We start from the raw sequence: 19,854 nt of genomic DNA on the forward strand, positions 1-19,854 counted from the left end.
TTGATCTAGGACTTAGAGGGATCATACAAAAGAAAGGCTTAACTGAAAGCTCACAGAGCTGATTTCATGCCAAGAATGTATGTCCCATCCTTCCCTAACTCTGCCCCCAAAGCTTCTCCCATCGGAACATTCTGAGTCACTTCACCTAGAACCTATCATGACCTTTATGTTGTCGTTTCTCCCCCCCCCCCCCCCGCACCATAGAGGCTGTGGTCAGCAGTGGACGAGTAGAGAAATCCCCACATGAACAGGAGATTAAATTTTTTGCCAAGGTGAGATGTAGGTTCAAAAGCTGGCTGGAGCTGGGGAACTGGAGGGTTTTTCCCATTCCTCACTGGTTCCCCTTTTTTCTTCTCCTCCATCTCTAGATCTTGCTCCCCTTGATCAACCAGTATTTCACCAACCACTGCCTCTATTTCCTGTCCACACCAGCCAAAGTTCTGGGTAGTGGTGGCCACGCCTCCAACAAGGAGAAAGAAATGATCACCAGGTAAATGGCCTATGACCTCTGACCCTGACCCCAAACTCACAGGGTCCTAGAGATCCTGGACTCCTTACTCCCAACCTTGGACCTGTTTTTGTTCTATTCTGTTTTGTTTTGGTTTCTGTCAGTATTGGGACTTGAACTCAGGACCTGTGGGCTATCTCTTAGCCACAGCTCTACTTCTGGCTTTTTGGTGGCTCATTGGAGATGAGAGTCTCACAGATTTTGCTACCTGGGCTGACTTTGAACCATGAGCCTCAGATCTACTCTTAAGTAGCTGGGGTTATAGACATGAACCACTGATGCCCCGTCCAACCTTGGCCCCTTCAGGCTCTATGCTAGATGCTAGTCAGTGGTAACTCCACAAGCAGAAGCAATGATAGACAAGGTGACATACTGTGTAGGTTTTCCTGTGTCCGATGGGTTTCCCAGGATGCAACACTCTCAGATGGACAAACAAATGGGTCACCTTGACCAAAGCACATGCCATTTAATGCCTGTGACTCTCATACTTGCTCATCTCTCTCTGTCCCTCACCTTTCCTGTCAATTGGTTCCCTCTCCATCTTCTGTCCTCTCTCCTTGTCTTTTCTGCCCCTGTCTCTCCATGCTCTCTTTGTCTCCTGGCTCCTTGTCTTTCTGTCCATCTGTCCCTTTCTCTCTCTTTAGCCTCTTCTGCAAACTGGCTGCCCTTGTCCGCCATCGAGTCTCTCTCTTTGGTAAGTTGCCTTGCTCTTAAGCTCATCTGCCAGATCTCTCTTCCTTTGTCACTGACCTCCCCACCAGAAGAAAGATGTCCAGGTTTGGCCTTCCTTGTTCTTCCTCTAGATGGAGACTTCATGGTTCTGGGGTCAGGACAGTGACTGAGACAGCCCTGGGCTGTGCCAAGCCACTGTCCCCAGACATTGACAGCAGGCTCATGGCTAGGATGAGGGAGGCCAGGGGGTGGTGGGAGCCCTGGTGAGGGTGAGGGTGGGCTTGCATGTTGACCTGACCAGAGGTGGGGTCAGAGAGGGAAAGTTGGCGTGGAGATGAAGGGAGGTCTTAGGAGTCCTTTCCCACCCAGGGACGGATGCCCCTGCTGTGGTCAACTGTCTTCACATTCTGGCACGTTCCCTGGATGCCAGGTAGGGCTACGTAGCCCCCAGCCTCAGCACCCCCCCCCACCCTCCTACATTGTCTGAAATGGAGACTTGCTGATTCTAGAACTGGGATTTTTCCAACTTTCTTCCTAGGACAGTGATGAAGTCAGGCCCCGAAATCGTGAAGGCTGGCCTCCGCTCCTTCTTCGAGAGTGCCTCGGAGGACATCGAGAAGATGGTGGAGAACCTGAGGCTGGGCAAGGTGTCCCAAGCACGCACGCAAGTGAAGGGCGTGGGCCAGAACCTCACCTACACCACCGTGGCCCTGCTGCCCGTCCTTACCACCCTTTTCCAGCACATTGCCCAGCACCAGTTCGGAGATGATGTCATCCGTAAGGACCCCTGACCAGGGGTGGAGGTGGGGTCAAGCTTGGACAATAACACCCATCGCCGGTGCCTGGCATGGTCCCCAGGTGTTTGAGTGTGTAGCTTTCTTTTGTTGGTGGTGGTTGTGGTTGTGGGGCTTGAATTTAGGGCCTGGGTGCCATATCTGAGCTCTAGCACTCTAGAAACTAGCACTCTACCACTTTGAGCCACAGTGCCACTTCCAGTTTTCTAGTGGTTCATTGGAGAAAAAAAGTCTCACAGACTTCCCTGCCTGGGCTGGCTTTGAACCACGATCCTCAGATTTTAGCATCCTGAGTAGGTAGGATTACAGACGTGAGCCACCGGCACCTGGCTAAACGTGTAGCTTTCTTGGAAGCAAAGCACAAAGTGAATGGTAGGAGACGGTAAAAGTTAGCTGGGGTGTGAGTTCAGCTGCTTGATCAAAACCCCTAAATCACTGCAGCTCACACAAACTAGAAGTTTATTTATTTATTTGTAACACTACTTGTAGGTGGATCTTAAGGTAATAAGCCCAGGTTCCTGCTATCCCATTTTTCTCCTTTCCGTAAAATACTGCCTTTTCCATGTGGACCTTCCCATATGGCTTACCACTTTCTTCTTTTAGGCAGTGGGAAAGGAGTAGGGGGGCACAGTGGCTCAGCCTGTAATCCCAGCTCCTCCAGAGGCTGAGATCAGGAGGATTTTGCTTTGAGGCCAGCCTTAAGGAAAAAGTTTATGAGGCCCTTGTCTCTACCAATAAAAAGCTGGGCATGGTGGTTCACGCCTGTCATCCCAGCTATGTGGGTAATATAAATAGGAGGATCACAGCCCAGGTCAACCCAGGGAAAAAATAAGACCCTGTTTGAAAAGTAACAAAAGCAAAAAGGGCTAGTAGTGTGGCTCAAGTTGTGGAGTACCTTCCTAGCAAGTGCAAGGCCCTGAGTGCAAACCCCAGTAGAGCAATGAGGAGATACTACAGCTCTTTCAAAGGAACAATCTAGAAGAGACCGTCTGTCGGTCAGCATGTTGTCATTGGGACAAAACACATAAGATAAACAATTTAGAAAGCAGAAAGATTAATTTTGGCTCCTTGTTTCCCAAGATTTCCACTGTGGTTTGAAATGAACACAGGAATGCCTGGGGGACTGGTAAAGGAATGTTTAATATCCATTCTATTAATAAATTAGATTTTTCCTCTGAAAAGTTCCTTCCCAAATCCACAATTATCAAGCACATTTAAATATACCACTTAGTCTGAAATGACTTGACAAAGTCATATCCCTCTGTGTTCGCGCTGTATTTAAAACTTTACTAAGCCAAAAAAAAAAAAACTTTACTAAGCCAGCTGGCTTTATTTCATAATCAAATTACAGATTAAAATTTTGGCTAAATATTGCACACTCACCAGAAAAAAAAAAAAAAGATTTCCACCCGTGGTCACATGGGGGCGTGTGAACATTGATCATTATCTTCCCCCCCCCCCAACTAATTTTTTTTTGGTGGCCCTAGGCCTTGAACTCAGGCCCTTGTGCTTGCTAGACAAGTGCTCTACCACTGAGCCACACCTCCATCCCTAATTGTGGCCACTTTGTAGGGAAGGAGAGTGAGGCTAGGAGAGAGAACTGGTCTCCGCTCAGGTCCCAATGCATCTATGACAAGCTGACTGGACAGCCTCCACTGCTGTCCATTGCCAATGGACTGAAGACAAGGCAGGGATGGACTGGCATGGTGGGCTCATCTCAGACCCTCTCTCTTCCTCCTTAGTGGATGACGTCCAGGTCTCCTGCTACCGAACACTGTGCAGTATCTACTCGCTGGGAACCACTAAGAACCCCTATGTGGAAAAGTAAGGAAAGTGGGGGGACATAGGTTGAGCCTTGGGAGGTACTGTAGGGTTGGAATAGAAAGGGCAGGAACATGGATTAGAAATGTGGGTGGAGTGGGAAAAGCTGGGGGGTGGGGGGTGGGTCAATATTTCTGCGCTGGCCAACCCGTTGTCAGCTGAAGTTCCAATGATGGCCATGTGAGGGCAGTGAAGGGAAGACTAGTTAAAGAGCCAGAGGCTCTGAGAGCCTGGTGCTGGCTGCCAGGTGGCTTCTTTCTGGAAACAAGCTTGCTGCTGTAGGTGACATGGAGGAATGGAGCAGTGCACAGGAGCCACAGCATGCTTGGGAGCTCTAGGGTACGGAAGTCCTTCCTAAAGAACTGGGTTGCATCAGTACCCATGGATGGCCCACAGCTCTGTTCCAAAGGATTCCATCTCCCTTCTAGGCTGCGGCCAGCCCTTGGGGAGTGCCTAGCCCGTTTGGCTGCAGCCATGCCTGTGGCGTTCCTGGAACCTCAGCTGAATGAGTACAATGCCTGCTCTGTGTACACCACTAAGTCACCCCGGGAGAGGGCCAGTGAGTTGTGTGGGCTGAGGGGCAGGGGGTGGGGGTGGAGGTGCACATTCTACCCAGCACACTGCCTCCAAGTCCGAGACAGCCAAAGACTAAGGATTCCCCAGGGCAGGGATACCCCACAATCAGGAGTCCTAGAGCCCAAGAAGCCACTCCAAAGGCCATTAGATCAGAATTGAGAAATCAGGGTTGGAATTTGGAGCCTGAGGTTTATTTTGGAGATGGTGACCATCCAGCTTAGGGACTTTCCAGCATCCTTGAGTTCAGGGTGTGGAAGAATGGCAAGGAAAGGCATAAGTTCATCCTTTGCTATTCATTCATTCATTCACTCAACAAATATTGATAGAGCATCCCCTATGGATGAGTCTCTGTCTTAGATAAGAAATTTAGCAGTGACCAAACCAGACAGAAAGTACCTCATATCTCATATCTCAGTTCTGGGCCAGGGGGGATGGAAGTGGGAGGTGTGGTATTAAAATAAGAAATAAGATGTGGGTCTCAGGGACTAAGAGACAGGAAGCTTTTTTTTTTTTTTTTTTTTTTTTTTTTGCCAGTCCTGGGCCTTGGACTCAGGGCCTGAGCACTGTCCCTGGCCTCTTCTTGCTCAAGGCTAGCACTCTGCCACTTGAGCCACAGCGCCCCCTCTGGCCGTTTTCCATATATGTGGTGCTGGGGAATTGAACTGAGAGCTTCATGTGTAGGAGGCAAGCACTCTTGCCACTAGGCCATACCCCCAGCCCAACAGGAAGCTTTTAATCAAGCTTGCTCTTATAGAAATTTTCTGTGCTCACAATCCCCCTGGTAGGCTCTCCTGCATCTGCCTACCAGTTTTAGAAGTAAAGGTTTCTAGGGGCAAGACTGCAATTTGAATGTGATTTTAGGAAATAGAAAGGAAGGCGTGCCAGCTTCCTTACTCAGGAGGCTGAGAACCGAGGATCAGTTTGTAGCTAGCCCAGGCAGGAAAAGTCCATGAGGCTCTGATCTCCAATTAACCACCAAAAAGGGTGGAAGTAGAACTGTGGCTTAAGTGATAGAGCATTCATCTTGAGCAAAAGAAAAAAGTTCACAGGCAGTGCCCAGGCCCTGAATTCAAGCCCTAGGACTGAAGAGAGAGGGTGGTGGGGAAGGGGGAGGGAGGGAGGGAAGAAGGGAAGGAGGGAAGGAGAAAGGAAGGAAGGAAGGAAGGAAGGAAGGAAGGAAGGAAGGAAGGAAGGAAGGAAGGAAAGAAAGGAAGGCAGGTTTGGGTGAGAAGTATTTGGGGGGTTGCTGTGAGAAATTCTGGGATTGGAAGGGGGCAGGGCTGGGGTCTGGCAAACAGGTTTAGGTGGGGGTTTCTAACATATTGTGGGGGAGATGAGGGCACTACATCCTGGAGGTCATGAATTGGCATGCCTTAACCTCTCTTTGCCCCCCAGTCCTGGGGCTCCCTAACAGCGTGGAGGAAATGTGTCCTGACATCCCGGTGTTGGAGCGGCTCATGGCAGATATCGGGGGGCTGGCTGAGTCAGGGGCCCGCTACACAGAGATGCCACATGTCATCGAGATCACCCTCCCCATGCTCTGTAGCTACCTGCCCCGCTGGTGGGAGCGTGGGCCTGAGGCCCCCCCTCCTGCCCTGCCTGCTGGGGCCCCACCACCCTGCACAGAGGTCACCTCTGACCACCTCAACTCTCTGCTGGGGAACATCCTGAGAATCATCGTCAACAACCTGGGCATTGACGAGGCCTCGTGGATGAAGCGGCTGGCTGGTGGGTCCGAGGTCGTGAAGCCTGGGGGGTCCTTGGGCCACATGATCTGAAAGAGATATCCAGATCCTGAGACAGCCTGGGATTGGGAGAGCTCAGAGCACAGGTTCTCCTAGGGCCAGGGGTCAGAATCAGCTTCATAGGGTGAATGTGGGGTGGATGGAGTCCTTTGGGACGGACATTGAATTTCTGGAAGACTGAGGATGTGGTCAGGGGTTAAAAGCTCAGTCAGAACCCTGATCCCTTTATACAAGGATCAGAAGACCAGTTCAAGATTCTGGCTACCAACAGTGGTCAGGATATGGGTCCTTTTTTTTTTTTTTTTTTTTCTTGCCAGTCCTGGGGCTTGAATTCAGGGCCTAGGCACTGTCCCTGAGCCTCTGTGTACTCAAGTGTATACTTTATCACTTGAACCACAGCACTACTTCTGGCTTTTTCTAAGTAGTTTATTGCAGATAGAATCTCATGGAGCTGGGGACTGGTGGCTCACACCTGTAATCCTAGCTTCTCAGGAGGCTGAGATCTGAGGATCCCGGTTCAAAGGCAGCCCAAGCAGAAAAGTCCCTGTGAGATTCTTATCTCCAATTAGTCACTCAAAAACTGGAAGTAGTGCTGTAGCTCAGGTGGTAGAGTGCTAGCCTTGAGTTCATCAGGGACAGTACCCAGGCCTCAAGTTCAAGCCCCACAATTGACAAAAGAAAAAAAAAAAAAAGAATCTCACTGACTGTTCTGTCTGGGCTGGCTTCAAACCATGATCCTCAGATCTTAGCCTTCTGAGTAGCTAGGATCATAAGCATGAGCCACTGGTGCCCAGCAGGAAATGGGATTTTAAGCCAGGGATGGTGGCCCAAGCTATAACCCAGGAACTCAGGAGTGTTAGACTAGCCTGGACAAAGTTAAAGAGACCTAGTCTCAAAAAATAAAAATAAAAGGAGGTTGGATGTAGAAAGCCTTGGTTGATCTTCAGTACAGAAAAAGAAAGAAGGGAGGGGAGAGAAGAAGGAGGGAGGAAAGGAAGAAAGGAAAGAGGGAGAGAGGAAGATAGGAAGGAAGAGAGGGAAGAAGGGAGGGAGGGAGGAGGGAAGGAAGGAAATTAATTCTTTAAAACATCGGGATACTTGGTGTGGAAGCTCCATCTGAAGAGATCGGGGTGGAGTGTAGAGAACAGGGTCACAAGTCAGAGGCTGCAGTGAGAAGCCAGTGGTGGTTAGGCTGGGGATGTATCTTTGTGGTAAAGTCCTTGCCTACGTGGTAAAGCCCTGGGTTCCTTCCCCAGCAACATATACATACAAAACGTCAAGGGTCATAGTTAGAAATCACAGTGGGACAAGAGGCTGTATGTATGCACATCAGAGGTTAAAGACTGAGGTTAGAGTCATGTTGGTTAAGGGTAAGCTATCAGGTGAGGATTTACTTGTTGGAAATCAGAGGTCAGGGAATGGGTGACAGGTTTCACTCAGGGACTAGTCAAAGACCAAGGTTTCAAGTCTGAAGTGGAATCTAGCTGGGTGCTGGTGGCTCACACCTGTCATCCTAACTACTCAGGAGGCTGAGATCTGAGGATTGCAGTTTGAAGCCTGCTAGGGCAAGAAAGTCCATGAGACTCCTACCTCCAATAAACTACTCAGAAAAAGCCAGAAGAGGTGCTGTAGCTGAAGTGATAGAGCATTAACCTTGGGTACAAAGAGGTTTAGGGACAGCACACAGGCTCTGAGTTCAAGTCCTAGGACTGACCAAAAAAAAAAAAAAAAGAAGTAGAATCAGAGAAGGGTGCTGGAGTCAGAGGTTGGGGGTCAAATGACAGTTGCAGGTCTTAGGAAAGGTCAGTAGTCATAAGCTGAGAACTGAGGTGAGGGCCTAGGTCAAAGGTCATACATGTTTCTGCAGTGTTTGCCCAGCCCATCGTGAGCCGGGCTAGGCCAGAGCTCCTCCACTCCCACTTCATCCCCACCATCGGGAGGCTGCGCAAGCGGGCGGGGAAGGTGGTGGCCGAGGAGGAGCAGCTGCGCCTGGAGGCCAAGGCTGAAGCAGAAGAGGGCGAGCTCCTGGTGCGGGATGAGTTCTCCGTGCTCTGCCGGGACTTGTACGCCCTTTACCCACTGCTCATCCGCTACGTGGACAACAACAGGTCAGTACATCCCCAGCCCACCATCCCAACACTCCCTCCAGTCCCACCTGGCCTTGCCTGATGTTCAGGCCCTCCCTCCCTGCCCCTCCAACCTTTCCTACCCTAGCCCAGCACACACCAATCCCCTTGACTTTCCTTATGCTCCTTTGGGGGGGATGGAGGGAGGGAGGGAGAGGTGCATGTACATATGCGCGTGTGTGCCAGTACTGGGATTTGAACTTAGAGCCTTGAGCTCTTGCTTGGCTTTTTTTACGCAAAGCTGGTGTTCTACAACTTGAGCCACACCTCCACTTCTGGCCTTTTGCTGGTTCATTGTTAAGAGTTTGTCTGCCTGGGCTGGCTTCCATCCTGGATCCTCAGATCTCAGCCTCCTGAGTAGCTAAGATGGCAGACATGAGTCACTGGCGCCTGGCTGCTACTGCTCCTTGGACCTTCCTCCTCTAAGTGGGCCCTCTTCTCTGGGAATCCCAGGCCCCCCTCGGCAACCCCTTCTCCCACCTCAGGGCGCACTGGCTGACGGAGCCCAATCCCAATGCGGAGGAGCTGTTCAGAATGGTGGGCGAGATCTTCATCTATTGGTCCAAGTCCCACGTGAGTTCCCACCCACACTGCTGGCTTTTCCCTTAGCCAGTAACTGTGCTCTCAGTGAGCAGAGCTCTGTCTTGATCTCCCCGACTCACTGATCCTCAAGTTTGCTTTTTCTACCAGAACTTTAAGCGTGAGGAGCAGAACTTTGTGGTCCAGAATGAGATCAACAACATGTCCTTTCTGACTGCTGACAACAAGAGCAAAATGGCCAAGGTAGGGATTGGCTTTGTTTGGGGAAGAGGACCTAGCAGGGGGGAAGAGCTGCCTGTCCTGTACTATAGTCCCTGTGTCCCTCAGAGAGCCTTTTCTTGCCCCTTGCCCTACTTCCTCCTCCTCATCACCCCCCCCTTCCATCCTCTGCCTCCCCATGTCCTTCCTCATCTCCCTCCTCCCTGGCCCCCATCTCCCTCCTCCTCCCCATTTCCCACTCCCCATTCTTTCCTCTTCTCTCCATTACCCCATAGCCTCCCTTGCCCATCCTCTCCTCACTCCCATCCTCCTCAAAATTGGGGGCGGGGCATAAAAAACAAGCCCACCTTCCCCTACCCAAGGTCTGATATGCCCAGTGAAAAGAGGGATAGCAGGGTGGGGTAGATTAACTGGGGGTGTTAACAGTTTGGAGGTGGGCCTGGGGTTCTCTGTGGGGCCAGGGTAACCCTTCTTGTCTCTGTCTGCAACCCGGTGAAGCAGGCGGGAGATGTACAGGTCAGCCCCACATCTGGAATCTTCTTCTGCATGGCTCTTGGCTAATCCCCTTCCCCTTTTCCCCCACGAGGCCCTCCCACTCCCTCCCCCAGAACTCCCCCTCCTTCTTCCCCCACCCTTTGTACTTAGTGCCCAGTCTCTTCCTTCTTCTCTTCCTCCTTCCTCCACCCCAACCATTTCCTCCCTTCCCAACTCTTGGCTTTTGGTGATTTGTTGATTTATCTTTTCTTTTTCTTTTTCTTTTTTTTTTTTTTGGTTTTTGTTACCAAAAAAAAAAAAAAAAAAAAAGCAGCCTCAGCTTTCCCTCAAGCATCATGGGCTGAGGTCGAAGGGCGAGGGGAGGGACAGGGGCATGGCTGAGATGGCAGCTCTGTGGCCATGCTCTGGTGTAAGGCGTGGAATGGGATGGACTCAGGTAGAATCTTGGGGTTGTCGGTGTGACCTTGGCAAAGTGTCATCCATGTCTGATGACACCCAGCCAGTGGCCCTGAGGCCCAGGACTCTGAGAACGCGATGCTATGCTGCATGGGTAGCCTTCAGGAGTGCCTGGCACTTGGGTCCTGCTCTAGTATGGCCAGCTGCCATGGATGGAGTTCTGGCCGTAGCTTGTCACCAGGGCTTCTTGTTGGCATGACTTGGGGCAACTCAAGACTCCAGAACATCTGTTGTTCCTGCTTCCAGATCTTTCTATATTCCTCCTGCATCTTCTGTCTCTTGTATCTCTTTGTCTGTCATCTCTCAGTGGCTCTCTCTTTTTTTGCTCCCAACTTCTCCAATTTCTTGGGACTCTTGGGTGGGGCTGCATCTTTATTTGACTCTTGGGAACTTGCTCTTGGGACATGAAGTGTGAAGTTGTGCATGTTGGAAATGGTGGGGTGGAATGTACTGGCACCTTGTAAGGGATTCTGGGAGAGGGCCATCCGAGGTGGAGAAAGGCTCAGCAACTTGGGAGACATTTGGAAGGGTTTGGGTTATAAATTGGTCATGTGAGGCACGGGGCTGGGATTGGGGTGGGAGTAGACTTGTAGCTTGAGGTCGGGGCCATTGGGGGTTGGGAGGAGGATGCCTGCAGCCAGGCTGATTTGGCTACCAGTTTGAAACTGAGGCAGGGAGTAGACAAGTGAGCAGGCACTGAGCACTACGTCCTCATAGTCAGGTGGCTCGGACCAGGAACGTACCAAGAAGAAGCGCCGCGGGGACCGGTATTCTGTGCAGACCTCGCTGATCGTGGCTACGCTCAAGAAGATGCTGCCCATTGGCCTGAACATGTGTGCCCCCACTGACCAGGACCTCATTGGGCTGGCCAAGGCTCGCTATGCCCTGGTGATTTCCCATCCCCACCCAGCACCTAGTGAACCCCTGGGATCCCTTGGAACCCCTGAAGGCCCTCCTCTAGGGCCCCACTAAGTCCTCCTCCATAAACTCGAACCCTGTGCCCTTTGGGATACCTGGAACTTAAGGTATTTTCAGAATTGGGGTGCCACTGGATCATGCCTGTAATCCCAGCTACTCGGGAGGCTGAGATCTGAGGATCGTGGTTTGAAGCCAGCCTGGACAGGAAAGTCCGTGAAGCCAACAAAAGGCCAGACATGGAGCTGTGGCTCACGTGGTACAGCACTAGCCTTGAGCACAAAAGTTCTGAGTTCAAGCCCCAGGACCAACATACATACACATACAAAACGATATTCTCAGAGCCCTGCAGACTGAAGGAACCTAACTGAGGCCCAGTAAAACCAGAAACCTAAGTAAGACCTGTGAGGACTCTGAGACCCGTCAGTCATATTACAGGACCCCCCTAATATCACCTGCTAAAGCTGCTGAGCCCCGGATCCTCCTCTGAATCCTCCAAGACCATAAGGATCTCCCAAATCTCTTGGGGCCCACTGAGCATTCTGTGACCTGTCACACACACACACACACACACACACACACACACACACACACACACACCACCCAGTACTGTCAGAAATGAACATCTGAGCTCCCACCAAGCCTTCCCTTCCCTCTAGTTTACTCTCTTGTCACTAAGACCCTGTTTCATTAGATTCTATTGACACCAGATGAGCCCTCCCCCCAAGGACTTTCAGGGGCCTCCTGAGCCCCTGTGGTCCTAAGTAGCCCTCCCTCCCCAGAATCCTGACTATCCTTCCCACAAAACCATACCCAAATCTCTGAGGTCTCAAAGATTCTGGGGATCAACTGACCCAACTCCCTAAGCCTTCTGAGACCCCAAATGGGCCTCCTAAGACCACCCCCCACTTAACCTTTTATATGACACAACCTCAGGAACCCCCCTAGACTCTCCCTAGATATCCCCTCCCCTTCAGGCCTCTGCTAAGCACCTGAACTTACTGACACTTCTGGAGCCCTAAAGATCACAAGGACCCCTTTCCTGAGACTCCAAAGGCCTCTTCTCCAGGATCTGTTGAGTCTTGCATCCTCCAGGATCCCACAGCCACTTGCTTTGGTCTTTGGCCTTAAGAAACTTCCACCCTATTGACCCCTCCCTGGGCTCCCGAACCAGTGGCTTGGTTGACCTTCCCAATCACTTGTGATCTCTGCTAACCTTGCTGATTCCCTTCATAGGCCTCCCCTCCCCCCCAAAAAAAAAACCCTTCCTGACTTTCTTTGTACCCTCTTACCCCTATGCCCCATGATAATCTCTTTCCTCTTATTTGACCTTTGATGATGTGTTGTGTCTCCCCATCAGTCCTGCCAGGCCCCTAAGAAGTTGGTCAATCCCTTCTATCCTTTCAGGCTGCCTCTGTGACTCCCTTGCCAGTCAAACACTCTTCTCTGACCACTGCTCACCTTTGGGTCCTCCCCCCCTCCACACACACACAATCCCTCAGTAGGTCCTGGGATGGTGGGTCTAGAGGGAAAAGGGCTGTGGGCTGAAGAGGAAGCTGGGACCTCAAGGGACCCAATGGGTCAATGTCTTTCCAGAAAGACACAGATGAGGAGGTCCGAGAATTCCTACAAAACAACCTCAACCTGCAGGGAAAGGTATGTCTTTTCATCTGCCGCTGGGGGGCGGGGGGAGTGTGGGCCGGGAGAATAACCACAATGATAGCAAATGCTCCCAGCATTTCTGTCTACTAGGCCTTAGAAGAAGGACCCTTAATGGCGCCCCTCTATGGAAACTTGGCAGTGGAAATGGGACACACAGCTGGGGAGGGCGACACTGGGATTGGAGGATATGAACTAAGCACAGAGATCCCTCATGGCGCATGCCTTGTGCCCTACCTCCCCACCTCAGGTCGAAGGCTCCCCATCTCTACGCTGGCAGATGGCCCTGTATCGGGGCCTCCCAGGCCGGGAGGAGGATGCTGATGACCCTGAGAAAATTGTACGCAGAGTCCAGGAAGTGTCTGCAGTTCTCTACCACTTGGAGCAGGTGGGTGGGGCCCCCAGAGTTCTTGCTGCTGAGTGGCAGGTCTGTGGGCAGGGCTTGAGCTGGCCTTGGGCTTGTGAGTGGAACCTACAGGTGAAGCTTTTTGCCTGTGGGTGGGGCCTCAGATGGAGCCTCCAACGTGTCATGAGGCAGGGCCTAGGCTGCAAATTTGGCTCTGTGGGAAGGACCTAGTGTTTCATTTGGCATTCAGTAGCAGCAGGACTAGAGCTAGAAGGAGACATTGAACTTTGGGACTTAGGGATGGGGCCTACTGGAAGAAGATACCTTGAATCTGGAGATGGGGCTGAAGATGGAAATTTAGCTCTAGAGGCGGGGCTGGAAGCTGGACTTTGTAGAGATATTCCTTGCACAGGGAGGGTAAGTCAGTACTGTCTGTAGACCTAGGTTCACATGGGTAGTTTCAGCCAGGCCTGGAAGTGGGGCAAAGCCTGGGACATAACAAGCTGACCTCTCCCCTCCAGACCGAGCACCCCTACAAGTCCAAGAAGGCAGTGTGGCACAAGCTCTTGTCCAAACAGCGTCGGCGGGCAGTCGTGGCCTGTTTCCGCATGACACCGCTATACAACCTGCCCACGTAAGCCCACAAGGAGGAGGGACACAGAGGGCCCCTGTGGGGGAAGGAATCTGGGAGCCAGGAGTGCCATGTTAGGTGTGGGGGTGTGTGTGGAGAGGGTTGAGGGTGGCATGTGGGGGTGGGATGTGTGGGAGACAGGGGACTGTGGAAGAGGAGGGGTGGGGGTGTCTCAGTGACACTCAGACTTCTTCCCTGCAGACACCGGGCATGTAACATGTTCTTGGAGAGCTACAAGGCCTCGTGGATCCTGACTGAGGACCACAGTTTTGAGGACCGCATGATAGATGATCTTTCGGTGAGTTGTGGGGATGCCTGGGGAGGTGGGGGCAAGGAGGGGGCAAGGGCACCCTCCACATTAAGAGGTACGAAGCTGGAATTGGGGGTTCATGCCTGTAATACCAACTATACAATGGGTAGGATGGCGTGTTTTTGTTTTGATCGGTTGTGGGGCTTGAACTCAGGGCTTGGGCACTGTCCCTGAGCATTTTTGCTCAAGGCTAGTGCTCTACTACTTTCAGCCACAGCACCACTTCCCATTTTGGGGTTGTTAACTGGAGATAAGAGTCTCATGGGGACTTTCCTGCCCAGGCTGGCTTTGAACCATGATCCTCAGATCTCAGCCTCCTGAATAGCTGGGGTGACAGGTGTGAGTCACTGGCACCTGGCTTAGGATCCTGTTTTGAGGCCACCCTCTCGATCCCTAAGCCCTGCACAAAGTTAGATCTCATCTCAACCAATAAAACTGGGCATTGCAGAGTATGCCCATCATCCGAGTGACATGGGAAACATAAGTAGAAAGAGCCAAATCCAAGCCTGTAAAAATGTGAGGCCCAATCTGAAAAACAACTAAGGCTGAAAAACTAAGATGTGACTCAAGTGGTGTTCAAGAATGTGACTCAGGAGGTAAGAGTGTGAGACCCTGAGTTCAAATCCCAGTATTACCAAAATAAATAAATAAGGTGGGAATGGAGAGAGAATACAAATGGGAGCTTTGTATTGAGTAGCACCAGGATATAGGAGAAGAGGGGAAAAGAACCCTCCAGCTCAGCAAAGCTATGAGAGAAGACTAGAGGGTACCCCAGGAAGCTCTCCCCTAAGCTCCATCCTCTTCTTTCAGAAAGCTGGGGAGCAGGAGGAAGAGGAGGAAGAAGTAGAGGAGAAGAAGCCAGACCCCCTGCACCAGTTGGTCCTGCACTTTAGCCGCACTGCTCTGACTGAAAAGAGGTGAGGACCTTTTCTAGTCTTAGGTTCTGGGTTGACTCTTTTCCAAAGGCAATCAGGAAACTGTGATAAGACTGGGGGTCGGGGGGCGTTGTTTCCCTGGGTCCTAACCATCTCTTTCTACTTACTTCCTCAGCAAACTAGATGAGGATTACCTATACATGGCATATGCGGACATTATGGCCAAGGTGAGGTTCTGCCCCTGCCGTACTCAGCCCCTGAAAGAGCCTAAGGTGGACAGATGGGGTATCTCCTTCATTCCTTATCACCATTAATCCATGTCACTCCCCAGAGCTGCCACCTGGAGGAGGGAGGGGAGAATGGTGAAGCAGAAGGAGAAGAAGAGGCTGAGGTGTCTTTTGAGGTAGGTTGGGACCAGGAGTTTCTGGAGGACCAGGGTTAGGGCACACCAATGTCAGTGAGTTCCTATCCATTCAATGTCAGCCGCTGGGAGACAGAGGCCCAAGCAGTCACAGCACAGGGTAGTCATCATGGGATTGGAGGAGGCACAGACACAGAGGTTGAGCCAAAGTGAGACCGGCTCAAGTAGCTCAGTGCATGGACCAGCCTAGGGGAAAGAAATCAGAGAGGGCTTCTTAAAGGGGGAGGAAGCCAATGCTCAATTGGCTGAAGCAGGAGGATCACAAGTTGGATGGAGGTCATCCTGGCCTATATAGTGAGACACTCACAAAACTTAAAAAAAAAAAACAAAAAACAGTGGCTGGGAATGTGGTTTAGCAGTAGAGTGCTTGCCTAGCATGCATGAAGCCCTGGGTTCGATTCCTCAGCACCACATATATAGAAAAAGCCAGAAGTGGTGCTGTGACTCAAGAGGTATAGTGCTAGCCTCAAGCAAAAAGAAGCCAGGGACGGTGCTCAAAAAGCAAAAAGCTAAAGAATCGTGCCTAGGTCCTGAGTTCAAGCCCTAGTACTGGTATCAAGAAAAAAAATTGGAAACCAACTTTGTGACTCAATATTTTCTGTAGTTTTACTACCCAATATCACTCTAACAGTGGCTCTGCATACTTGACATTTTCAGCCTCGATCTTGCCATGTGCAAACATTTGGGACTTGGTGACAAAGTCACAGCAACTCTGATTAATCACTTCCTCTACAGTGGAAAGAAATGCTACATTTCCCTTAGAAGGAAATGAACATGACCTTGTAGCTGTCTGCCACATCCAAGTTTACAGGCAGCCTGTGTGCTAGCCCCCTGACACCTTAGAAGCTCATGGTGCCAGGCACCTGTGACTCATGCCTAACTACTCAGGAGGCTGAGGATTATGGTTCAAAGCCAGCCCAGGCAGGAAAGCCCATCCCTGAGACTCATATATCCAAATAATCACAGAAAAATCCAGAAGTGGTGCTGTGGCTCAAGTGGTAGAGCACTAGTCTTGAGCAAAAAGAAACTCAGGAACAGCACACAAGCCCAGAATTTGAGCCCCAGAACCAGAGAAAAAGGAGGAGGAGGAAGAGGAAGAGGAGGAAGAGGAGAAGGAAGAGGAGGAGGAGGAAGAGGAGAAGGAAGAGGAGGAGGAGGAGAAGGAGGAAGAGGAGGAGGAGGAGGAGGAGGAGGAGGAGGAGGAGGAGGAGGAGGAGGAGGAGGAGGAGGAGGAGGAGGAGGAGGAGGAGGCAGCTCATGGGGCCCAAGTTAAGGCTGCCCCATGCCCAGCTTGATCTGTATAGCCCTCCCTCCATGCTAGACCTGGTGCTTAAGTACAGGGTACAAGTGAAAGACAGCCCCCAGGGACAGGAAGAGTTCATGATTGAAAGGGAGTGCTTTCTGAAAGTGGCAGGCCCAGGGCGGGTGAGGGTTGCGTCTGTGAGGAGACAGGCTTGACTCATGAGGCCCCATGGCCTGCTTTCTACCCCAGGAGAAGGAGATGGAGAAGCAGAGGCTGTTGTACCAGCAGTCACGGCTGCACAACCGAGGGGCTGCTGAGATGGTACTACAGATGATCAGTGCCTGCAAAGGTGCCTGTCTGTGCCATGTGCAATCTGTTCCTCTGAGATGCCTCCCGCCCCATGCTTCCTTTCTCCAGGGTCCCCATTCCATGTAAACTCAGAAGGCACACGTTGCCACCATGGCCTGGCTCCAGTTGCACCCATACTCTCAGCCTTTGTAAATTCTCTTGGCACACCTTGTCTTATAATTTTCTCCCCCACCTTAGAGTCATGACCACCTCTGCCTGATCACCCCTCGATCCCCCCCCATCCCCATCTCTGGGATGGCTGCTTTCTGCTGAGTGGTAACAGCCAATCGGAGGAACTGCTTTTGATCCCCTCTGCTCCCTGCAGGAGAAACAGGCTCCATGGTGTCCTCCACCCTGAAGTTGGGCATCTCCATCCTTAATGGAGGCAATGCTGAGGTGCAGCAGGTACCAGAGGGGCAAGGGGACTTGGGAGGAGGGCACAGGGAGGTGGGAGCTGCCCACTTCCCTGACTTCTGATTCCTCCTCCATGTCACTCCCTTCCTCTGCAGAAAATGCTGGACTACCTAAAGGATAAGAAGGAAGTGGGCTTCTTCCAGAGCATACAGGCGCTCATGCAAACATGCAGGTGGAGTCTAATATGCTTCTCCTTGTTCAGTCCTGCTGATTGTGGCAGTGTGCCCTTGCCTCTGGTACCACTTCCAGTTCTAATTCTGCTGTCTTGGGTCAGGGGAAGGGAAGCTCAAACGTCAGGGATCCTAAGGATCCTAAGGATTAATGTGGGTCTGGGAAAGAGAAAGCAATAGAATATAAACTGGTCACCAGTGGCTCATGCCTGTAATCCTAGCTACTCAGGTGGCTGAGATATGAAGATTGAGGTTCAAAGGCAGCCCAGGCTGGCTTTTATCTCCAATTAACCACCAGAAAACTGAAAGTGGCACTGTGGCTCAAGTGGTAGAGTGCTAGCCTTGAGCTGAAGCGCTCAGGGACAACACCCAGGCCCCATGACTGACAAAAAAAATTTAAAATATATATATATATATATTATGGATTCCACATAGTAGAACCAAGTGGCTGTTGGCAACTCAAGGGTATTTGGGCTTTCTCTGATGGCCCTTTCTGTACCTCCTGCTATTAATTGACTTCTGCCCATCCTTCTGTTGCTTTTGCTAGTTGGTAATTTCTACTTCCTCCAGTTCAGCTGACAGGTGCTTTATCCCAGCCCTGCCTTCCTTCATAGATCTGGAGCGGGGAGGCTCTGCTAACTACCATTGCTTCTGTTAACTACTAATTTCTGCGTGTGTGTGTGTGTGTGTGTGTGTGTGCGTGTGTGTCAGTATTGCAGCTTGAATTTAAGGGCCTCAGTCTCTCACTTGGCTTTTTCTGTCAAAGCTGGTTCTCTACCACTTGAGCCATACCTCCACTTCTAGTTTTTTGCTGGTTATTTGGAGATAAGAGCCTCATGGACTTTTCTGTCCGGGTTGGCTTGGAACCTTGATCGTCAGATCTCAGCCTCCTGAGTACTTAGGTTGACATGCATAAGCCAGCAGTAATCAGCTCTCCTCTTGATTCCTGGGGACACACTGTGGCATTCCAGGTCCTAGAATTGGGGGGGGGGCAGAGATCTCATGTCGTCTCTCTCATCTTTCTCTCTCCTCAGTGTCCTGGACCTCAATGCCTTTGAGAGGCAGAACAAGGCAGAGGGGCTGGGCATGGTGAATGAGGATGGCACTGGTGAGACCCTATTCCCCTGGGGACAATGACAATGACCTTCCTCAGGACCTTCTTTCCCCTCCACCACCACTGCCCAGGGCTCCCCTCCCCCAAGGCACCCCCTTCCCAAGAACTCCCTCCCCTTCTTCCTGTGTGTGGATCCAAGTCCCGCCACCCCTTCCCCCCATTCCTCAGGATCTCCTTCCCCATGGGTGCCACCTTGGGTGTCATTTGTCCTGTGTTCTCTCACTCGTCACCACATGGACCCCCGCCCTCCACGTGCCCCAGTCTCATGCCCTGGTTGCTGTTCTCTCATTAATGTCCCTAATCTGGGTTAATTAGTCTCCTCTTTGCTGTGTTTTGACGTGTCTTAACATTTCCACCCTGATCCTCGCTTCCTGCTCTCCTCCTCTCCCTGTCCTCTTTCTCTTCTCTCTTCTCCCTCTTCCTTGGCTTTGGCCTTCACTTCCTACTCTTTCACTTGCTCCCCTGCTCCCCTCTGTCTCTCTCTGGCTGTCTTTCTGTCTGGGGCTGTTCCTCTCTGTATGTCCTGTGTCCTTGTCACTGACTGTCACCGTGTGTTTTGCTGTCTCTGTCTTTCTTTTTCCCTCCTGCTTCCTCCTCCCATCCTGTTGGCTGCCTCAGTCATCAATCGCCAGAACGGTAATTCCCCTCCCATTTCCCCTGTGCTGTGCTGCTGCCATCCCTCCTCTTCTAACTCCCAACTTCCCCCTCTACCCAGGGGGCTGAGGATCTGGGAAATCCGAGAGGGGAGGAACCCTCCGCTGGAGGGCACCATGACTGTGGAAAGCTTTGAGATCAGGAGTCCCAAGATAAAGAGATTCTGATCGCAAGTGGGGCTAAAGTCTCTTAGCGTCCCTAAGCCTCAGTTTCCCCATGTGTAAAACAGAAGTTATAAAAGGCTACAAAAAGTCCCTTTACAGCTGGATATTTTAGGCCTTCTAAACCCAGATCCACAGTCCCAGGGTGGGGTGACCCCCATCCTCCATTCCCACCTTCTCTGCGCGCTGCGTCCCAACCGCAGATTGATTGGTCAGCGGTTTTTCTATCCACCAGTCAGGTTGGTTGCCTCCAAGCATCCATTCTGATTGGTGCGCGCCTGCCTCCCCTGCGCCTGCTCTGATTGGCCCATTTATGACCTCGCCTTCTCCCTTACAGCCCACCATGATTGGCTTCTTTCAGATGCCCATTCTGATTAGACCGTATTGATATATCTCCCCTCTGCTTCTCCTGGATTGGCTGCTTTTGAGGCATCTGGGCCAGTTGGCTAGCTTTCAGTCCCTCTCTCTCTTATCCCAGCCCAATCCTTTTCTCTCCTGCTCAGAGCCTTTGTGTGAAAGTGACCCAAACCTCTGTAATCCATTAACTGCTGCAGCCCGGGGGGGGGGGGGTCGGGGGCGAGGGCATATCAGCTGCTTGAATGTCTGCCAGGTCAGACATTATGTCACACAAGTGGTGACAT

The 19,854-nt window shown here is 51.4% G+C and overlaps 1 protein-coding gene across 5 annotated transcripts in view; it reads left to right on the forward strand.

Annotated features, from left to right (window-relative positions):
• Window positions 1-19,854, forward strand: part of Ryr1 (ryanodine receptor 1) — a 107,605-nt gene that overhangs the window by 57,456 nt on the left and 30,295 nt on the right. The window contains exons 59-83 of one of the 5 annotated variants that reach the window (XM_048368619.1): window positions 205-272; window positions 369-490; window positions 1,153-1,202; window positions 1,550-1,610; window positions 1,719-1,957; window positions 3,717-3,798; window positions 4,224-4,354; window positions 5,767-6,099; window positions 7,984-8,224; window positions 8,728-8,815; window positions 8,933-9,025; window positions 9,500-9,517; window positions 10,670-10,840; window positions 12,464-12,523; window positions 12,777-12,914; window positions 13,394-13,506; window positions 13,705-13,801; window positions 14,624-14,730; window positions 14,864-14,915; window positions 15,020-15,091; window positions 16,602-16,701; window positions 17,026-17,105; window positions 17,210-17,286; window positions 18,319-18,392; window positions 19,017-19,034. In XM_048368619.1, the coding sequence (XP_048224576.1) occupies window positions 205-272; window positions 369-490; window positions 1,153-1,202; window positions 1,550-1,610; window positions 1,719-1,957; window positions 3,717-3,798; window positions 4,224-4,354; window positions 5,767-6,099; window positions 7,984-8,224; window positions 8,728-8,815; window positions 8,933-9,025; window positions 9,500-9,517; window positions 10,670-10,840; window positions 12,464-12,523; window positions 12,777-12,914; window positions 13,394-13,506; window positions 13,705-13,801; window positions 14,624-14,730; window positions 14,864-14,915; window positions 15,020-15,091; window positions 16,602-16,701; window positions 17,026-17,105; window positions 17,210-17,286; window positions 18,319-18,392; window positions 19,017-19,034 (2,685 nt within the window). The remainder of the gene's footprint in view (window positions 1-204; window positions 273-368; window positions 491-1,152; window positions 1,203-1,549; window positions 1,611-1,718; window positions 1,958-3,716; window positions 3,799-4,223; window positions 4,355-5,766; window positions 6,100-7,983; window positions 8,225-8,727; window positions 8,816-8,932; window positions 9,026-9,499; window positions 9,518-10,669; window positions 10,841-12,463; window positions 12,524-12,776; window positions 12,915-13,393; window positions 13,507-13,704; window positions 13,802-14,623; window positions 14,731-14,863; window positions 14,916-15,019; window positions 15,092-16,601; window positions 16,702-17,025; window positions 17,106-17,209; window positions 17,287-18,318; window positions 18,393-19,016; window positions 19,035-19,854) is intronic. The other 4 variants (XM_048368620.1, XM_048368622.1, XM_048368621.1 and 1 more) reach the window with 4 other exon arrangements.

This window comes from Perognathus longimembris, chromosome 20 (assembly GCF_023159225.1).
Source record: "Perognathus longimembris pacificus isolate PPM17 chromosome 20, ASM2315922v1, whole genome shotgun sequence".
In the NCBI taxonomy this organism is placed as follows: Eukaryota; Metazoa; Chordata; class Mammalia; order Rodentia; family Heteromyidae; genus Perognathus; species Perognathus longimembris.